The 7,990-nt window shown below is 41.5% G+C and overlaps 1 protein-coding gene across 1 annotated transcript in view; it reads right to left on the bottom strand.

Moving 5' to 3' along the window:
* Nucleotides 1–651: 651 nt before the first annotated feature.
* CYP19A1 (cytochrome P450 family 19 subfamily A member 1) overlaps nucleotides 652–7,990 on the bottom strand; it is a 30,378-nt gene continuing 23,039 nt past the window's right edge. The window contains exons 6-9 of the mRNA XM_016224971.2: nucleotides 5,683–5,797; nucleotides 5,086–5,248; nucleotides 2,417–2,658; nucleotides 652–903 (exon numbers count right to left, since the gene is read on the bottom strand). Coding sequence (XP_016080457.1) covers nucleotides 652–903; nucleotides 2,417–2,658; nucleotides 5,086–5,248; nucleotides 5,683–5,797 — 772 coding nt within the window. The remainder of the gene's footprint in view (nucleotides 904–2,416; nucleotides 2,659–5,085; nucleotides 5,249–5,682; nucleotides 5,798–7,990) is intronic.

Raw genomic sequence — 7,990 nt, 5'->3', positions numbered from 1 at the left:
ATCTACATCTATTATAGCAGAGGTAAGTGGCTGAGGCATGAATTGAGAGACTGAGAAAGGAGAGTCTCCTATTTAACTTTTGCTACAGACAAGTCACATGTGGATAAACAAGAGTTAATTGAATACAATTCATAGGAAAAGTCCAATGCTGAATTTGTATTTCTCCAAAGATTATGAATGCTACAGTCCCACTGAAAACCAAATTAAATACTTTTATTCACACTAGCAGGCATGTTTGGCTCTAGGCACCCAGACATTGACCTGGTCTTTCTAATTGACTTGAGTGCTTCTGCCCCAGACATTCACTTGCTCTTGGGGCAGGGTAGTGGCGATCCCATGGGCAACCAGATATAAGTCTTGCTTGATGGCCTAGCTTTTCCAACATGTTTTGTGGAATTGGGCCTTTAAGACTGACCATTTTCCCTGCAAACTCTTGGCCTCTGTGTTTTCTCTTGCTCTGGTTCTCTGGTTTGGACAAGGTCAGGTGACCGATGTCTGCTGGTTTGCTGACAGCCCATAGGAGGTATGCCTATAAAATGCCATAGACCACCAAATGTTCACTATGAGAAGGATACTACCTGGCAAAGATGAATGGTTTTCTTGTGAACTACTGATGAGAAGTGCTGCAGAATAGGTACTGACCAATCTTCTTCAGCATTTGAGGCACTTGTCTGAATTTCTTGGAATAAAAATCATATCCAGAAAGTTGCTAGTTTCATCTGGGTGCACGGCCAAGTCATTTTTTATCTGCATCGCGTCAGCACATACTTGACCTTGTGGTGCCTGCACGTGGAATCGTCTCAGAAGTGTAACCAGGATGACTTTCATCATCACCATCGCGATGTATTTTCCTGCACAGCTACGGGGCCCAAAACCAAATGGCTGAAAATACCTGTAAGGAACCTATGAAAATGATCAGACAATTAGCCAGAGTTTTAAAGGCTAGAATTACGCAGTCTCTGTTTGATTTACCCTGAAAATACTGGGCACTCAGAATACTCTGTTTTGGGGTCTCAGTCATACTGCTCTTTCTCTAAGATGAATGACTGTAACCCAGATAAGCCCCTTTGTCCATCCAGTTTGATTCACTGCCTGTGCTGCGCTCCCAACCTTGGACAGTACCCAGTTTTGCTTTTCATATAAAGTGCTGGGTAAAGCAATGCAGATAATGTTATTACAGCCACTGTTACTCAGCTAGTTCTCTGGGATGGCCACAGCTTTACTGCTCTTCTGCAGATCACTGAAGCAAAAACTGATTTTGTGAAATGTAATATAACTTGATGACAACAGACAAATTTAGGGAAAGACGTAGATTCCTGACCTAGTAGTGCCAAACATCTAAATATTTTTAGTTATGCAAAAAATTAATGGGTACCACATCTGCTGTCTTGTCCACATCTGAACTTACATAGTGCCTGTCACATAGTAGATTCCCAACAATTTTTTTTTCTTAATGCTCATCAGAGGACATTTTTTTTTTTTTTAATTGATTTTAGAGAGAGAGGAAGGGAGAAGGAGAGAAACACTGATGTGAGAGAGAAACATCAATCAGTTGCCTCCCGTACATGCCTCAACTGGGGATCGGACCCTAAACCTGGTTGTGTGCCCTGACCTGAAATCAAACCCATGACCCTTTGGTACATGAGACGACACTCTAGCCAACTGAGCCACACTCACCAGGACCTAATAAGTTTTTGTTGACCAATTGTCAACATGGCATCAGTTGCTCATACAGAAGCAGAAAGAATTAGAGAACTGGATTAATTACCATTTTTCTATACCATTTGCAAATGGCAAAAGAAGGCACTAAGGGAACTATCTGGATAATACAGGTTAAAGATATCATTGCCTGAAATCTAACATAAGGGAAGCAGAATCTATACTTCAATGATAGAAAAAGCAAAAGTGGAAGCTCCTCTAATTATCGAGTCCTGTTTAGAATGGGAATTAGCGCTCGTGGGGCCATTTGGTGAACCAAGGGCAGACTACCAAAACCACATCTTTTGATCTCATCTGATTTCCACCTGAAGCAGAAGTGGACTTTCCTTTGCTTTGATACTGCTTCAGCTGAATTTACATGATGACAAAGTGGTAACTTTAAATGGAAAAGTAGGTTGGTTGGGTTAAACAAAATTTGCCTCATTTTAATCAAACTCAGGTTCTGACTTCTTCACATTTTGACCTATTATGTGGCCACCATATAGATACTTCCCAGAGCTGGGAACCCAGCATCCTTGGCTTGAGGACAAATGTAGTAGCCATGGTCCAAGCTAGGGAAAATGTGTGTTTCTGGGGAGGCTACAGGGGGCAACAAGTAAACAGAATGAAATGCACATGGTGCAAACACAGAACAGAGACGATTTAACAGCTGACATTTTAAAGAGTGGCATACTTGGTTTTAAGGAAGGGCACTTACATTCTTTGCAAAGTTTTCAAGAGTAAATTCATTAGGCTTGGGGAAAAACTCGAGTCTATGCATTCTCCCAATGTTCAGGATAATGTTAGTCCCCTTTTTCACTGGGTAACCATCGATGATGTCATCCTGTAAGGCTTTGCGCATGACCAAGTCCACAACAGGCTGGTACCGCATGCTCTCATAAATAAAGTTTTCTACCATTTTTAATTTCTGAATATCATCAATCCTTATGTCTCTGTCACCTGTGGGAGAAGATAAAAAGAACAAAGAGGGAGTGTTAATTTCAACATGTAACTGGCATTGAAACTTCTACAGTTTCTACTGAGCAGTTTGCTCTTGGTTGGAAAAAACTGTATATTTATAATTCTGATGCAAACCAGCAGCCTGGGCCAAATATGTTATGTTTCACCTACAGAGTGTTTTACAAAAATTCGGATTTGAAGCCAATTATTTTTAAAAGCTGGGGGATTTCATAGAAAAGCCTGGATTTTTATTTAAATAAACAAACAAACTGGTAACACTGGACTCACCCCCCCACGTGGCAACAATGGGCCGAAGTTGAGTGACTGATGAGCCTTTAGAGGGACAAGCCCTCTGCAGTCTCATGCAGACCTACCCAATCTGCTTCAAACCTTTATCTGCCTGGCCTTTGAGGTCTTTGAGTTTTGCCCCCCTTCTAAATTCTAGGGGACATTCACTCCTTCTCTAGTCAGAGTGAGACAGTGCTTTAGTCAGTTTCAAGGACATTTTCTCCTCCGGTTACTTGTGCAGTCATCTGCCAAGGACATATCACTGATGGCCCCTCCCCGCATCTCATCAAGAACAACCTGTTGTGGTAGAGTGGCAAGAAACCCCCCCCCCCCCACACACACACACACACAACAAAATAGGTGACTCAGATCAGCCCTGGGTGTGCTGGGGATTGAAGGACACCCCCACTGTCAGACTGGCAAAGCTTCCAGAATTGACAAAGCTTCAGAGCATCTTCAAATGGGCTATCGCTTTTTGCAGAATCAAAAGCAGACCAGGGTCCTGAGGCAGCCCTGTCTCCTGTACAACTATGCCATTCAGGAAAGGCCTTAGTTGATCAGAAAATCCTAACAGCCCTGCCCCTCACATACTGCTCTTGGTACACTCAGGGTCTAATGGGGTGTGTTTATCTGGGATGAGGTGGTAGAAGGGAAGGTGATGGAGAAGGTAAGCAAAGGCATCCCTAGGAAGGAATTATCATGAGTGTTTCTAGAGGCAGCACGGACGCGTGCAGATGGTTCTGCTGCTTTTCCATCTTTGCAGACGTCTGTTGAAGTGTCAGGGGGGCATCATGGGGCACAGACACTTTGCACTTCTCAAGGAAATGGTACGAAAGGCTATGTTCTCAAGAGTAATTTCCCCCCCTTGTTCCATGGACACCATCCTGCTAGGTCCCCTCCCTCACTCCCCTGAGCTTGCTAGTTGAGTTCTCCCCCCACCAGTCCGTGAGCCCCATGAGCACAGGGATGACACTGGCTTGTCCACCGCTGTGCCCCTGCACCTGGCACAGTACCCAAACCTGACGAGGCCACTCCAGGGAACCTTCTGGAGTCTGAAGACTGAGTGCTATTCTGGCTCTGTGCTCTCTAACTTGCCAGGCATTTTCCTACCTACAGCTATGCATCTGCAGACCCCTTCCCTCACGTATTTAACTCTTCTGTGAAACCCCCGTATTGTCAACTATTTCAAGCAGCATTGAAATGGTTTTAAAAAGATAATATTTTCCACGGCCAAATAATTTGTTTCACAGGGATTGTCAAGGTCAAGAGAGAAAAGTCTACATCATTATTGATATCTTGTCACATATGTCAGTGTATGTTCCTAAAAAGATCACCCATGTGAAGGACATCCCAAATAAGGAATTCTGTTTTCTCTCAGAAAGCAATTCTGACTTCTGCATCTGACAGCGTTTCTGTGGAAGGAGGGTGATGTCAGGAGCAGTGGACAGAGTGATGCTCAGGCTGAGGCAGAGAACGGAAGGGGTAGTGTAGGGAATTGCTTGAGTGGGGGCCCCTGCAGGGGAGGAGGAGAGGGTGGGGGAAGGAGAGGCCAGCATCACTGGATTGGGGGGAGAGGAAAGCTGATTACTCCCCTGTCTCTCCTCTGCCACCAACCGGAAGTTCATTTGTGAATGGGCTGCGTGACACCCAGAAACACTGCTATAGGTGATAGCCATTTCCCTGGCTGGACCCACAAAAACCTCTTGTCACTGATAAGGTAGGCGAAAAATTGTGCGTGATCAATTGTTTTAAAAACACAAACAAATATGACCATATACATGTGTTTATGTGCACATAAAAAAAAAAAAAAGCACAGCAAGCTGCTAACAGTGGTTTCCCTGGGGAATGGGAATGAGGTTGGAGAGGTGAGTGGAAGGAGCCAGGGGATGTCACTTTCTACTTTACACATCTATCGTTTGAATTTTTTCAATGAACATGTATTATTTTTATAATCAAGTAAAACACAGAGCTTCTTAACCTATCTGGCATAATGAAAATGTGAAGGATTGACTTGCTTTATTGCTCTCTGGGTGGATTATAATAAAGATTTTGTTTGACACCAGATTTTTAGTACGTAAGAGGCTAATATTCAGAAGAAATTGTTTTCTAAGCTTTGTTATTTATTTAATGGATTCTTACCAACAACAGTTTGGATTTCCTTCATTATTGCCTCTTCAATGTTAGGGTGCTTTGCAATGAGGAACAGCATGAAGAACACAGAGACAGACATGGTGTCCGGGGCTGCGATCAACATCTCCAATATGCACTGGTTCACATTCTCTCTCGTCAGGTCACCACGCTTCTGAATAATTGAAAGAGGGGAGGGAAATCGGAAAAGTGAGTAAGAATTTCACAAAAGGAGGGGCAGTAACACTCAAGGGTCAGCAACCTCACCAAAATGAAATAATACATATTTCATGTTTCTGTAGTTGACTATGAACATTTTTCGTAATCTTCAGCTGAAAACTGAACTATTAACAAATTATCTACGTATGTAGTGTCTTTGGAGTCTCCCATTTTCGTATTTTGTACTTTGCAGACACACAGTCTTAAAGGTCAGTCTTACCAGAATGTCTAACGCGTGGGCCATTTGAGTTGGACGTTATAGAAGAGCTGGCGCAAATACTTAAAAGCAGAACTATGCAACACAATCACAAGAGGGAATCATCACACACCTACACGCAAACAGTCATACACATAGGTTGTGTGGGAATTATGGTTAGTTCACGTCAGTACCTCAGCAAAAATCAGCTCAGTGGCGAAATCTATACAGTCTTCCAGTTTGTCTGCTGTGGAAATCCTGTGTCTTTTTTCTTCTATCAGAATTTCCATGGCATCTTTCAAATCCTTGCTGGGAAAGAAAAAGTGAAAATATAATCTATCTGCACTCAGTTAAGACATGTACAAAAATGGATTCATTGCCATTAAATAAAATTATCTGCTTTAATTGAAACCGTTAGTGCTTATGAATAACTGAGTTTACACTTAATTCTTCACAAATATCCTTAAATTACATATACATTACACTTCATGTTAAGGAACCAGAATTTCTAGGCACAGACTGCAAAATCAAGGCTGTAATCTCTAGTTAAGGGTTAAAAACTGGTACCGAAAGCTAACTCCAGCCATGTTTTCTGATATTGTATTTGGCCAGCACAGTGCATAAATGGAAAAACAAAACCAAAACCAGTGAATGTCTCTAGTGGGGACATGCACTTTCCAGTTTGCCACGGGCACCTCTGTTTTCTGTCGTCTTATATCCACCCTGCCCACTTTTATTTGCCTGGCCCTCAAGACTATTGAGTTTGAGATGTCTCTCCTACACAGTAAACTCAAGTGACTGTTTATTAATCTTGATATTTATTCTCATACCTTGCAGTGCCTGCCACATAATAAAACTAAGTACATACTTGTTGAATGAATGAATGGCTACATAAATATGTCTAGGCATTTTGACAGTGTGGTGGAGGGAAGAGCTCCTTGGACAAAGGGTCAGGTTCTAGTCCAGGTGGTTCTCTTTCTACAAAACCTACTTTAAGTCTCTGAGCCTTACAGCTCTTTTAAAGGGGTCAGACTAGGTGAACGATGAGGTCACCTTGAGATCTGAATTCTGTTATTCTTGGCTTTGTCTTTAAGTGTATGTGTTCATGGGTGTGTTCCCCAACCTCAGGGAACAATTAAACGTAATACAAGCACCTATTAAAGTGTTCTGTGACTGAAAAGCCTTATATCTGCCAAAATAAAAAATAGAAAACAATAATGCTGTAATATTTGGAATTAAAAGAAGCAAAAATATAAAATTGAATAAATAAAGATGGGGGTACATGTTCCAAAATCCTGTCCATAAATATATATTTTAAAGTATTAGCATGATAGAGAAAGACAAATACTGTAGGATCTCACTTGTATGTGGGATCTTAAAAAACACACAAACCTGAGCTCGTAGATACAGAGAACAGGCTGGTGGTTACCAGAGGTGGGAGTGGAGGGAAGGCCAAACAGGTGAAGGGGGTCAAAAGGTACAAACTTCTAGTTATAAAATAAGTAAGTTTTGGGGACATAATGTACAGCATAGTGACTATAAGTAATAAATCACACCATATTGCATATTTGAAAGTTGTCAAAAGAATAGATCCTAAAAGGTTTCATCACAAGAAAAATTTTAAACTATGTATGGTGACAGATAGTAACTAGATTTATTGTGGTGATCATTTTGCAATACATATAAATATTGAATCCCTATGTTGTACACCTGAAACTGAAACTAATGTAATGTGTCAATTATACCTCAATAAAGATATTGGCATTATTACAAGGGTATGGAGGGGAGGAAATGAAGAGATTTCTCTAGGCCTTTACTGCTCTGTGACATACGGGATATAAATTAGTGTACTAACCGTTGGCAAACGTTATATATATATATAAGCTATTTCTACAGAAACCTAAGAGAAACTGTTATACAGTCTCCTGCAGCGAGTTTCTGTGGGCTACTGGCCAAGACCAAGGCCAAACTAATGACCAAGAACTACCACCAAATCTGACCTCAGTGAAGTGACGAATCCTTTATCTTATCGATTCAAGTCACAGTAGGCTCTGGTAGAAATGAAATGAAATGTATAAAGAATGAAGTCTACATTATACATGCGAGAACATAAAGAGCAACAAGTTGGTTTCCTCCCTGGAGGCTAATACTATTGAATTTAAAAATACACGAACAGGATATAGTTGGGTCTTCAATCAAGTGTGGGAACTTTTAGAGATTGGGAATTTAAGATGAACAGAGGGAAGGGGAAAACTAACATATTTAGTGCCTACTATGGCCCAGGCTTTCTGTTCATTGCCCTCCGTGTAGGATCTCATTAACCTATATCCCCACTCAGGAAGGCAGTCTCTGTTTTACTTTAAAGAACTTTCCAAGGCTATTTATTTACTAAGTGGTAGAGACAGGCTACAAACCACATCTGTCTGCCTCTAGATCCCATGGGCTTTCCACTGGTGATTAGAAGTGGCAGTGTTTAATGGCTGGCTACTTACACTAAAAAAA

The sequence above is a fragment of the Miniopterus natalensis genome, chromosome 1 (genome assembly GCF_054644295.1).
Source record: "Miniopterus natalensis isolate mMinNat1 chromosome 1, mMinNat1.hap1, whole genome shotgun sequence".
Lineage (NCBI taxonomy): Eukaryota > Metazoa > Chordata > Mammalia > Chiroptera > Miniopteridae > Miniopterus > Miniopterus natalensis.
Note: the sequence above shows the minus strand (reverse complement) of the source record. Positions and strands in the feature narration are given on the sequence as shown.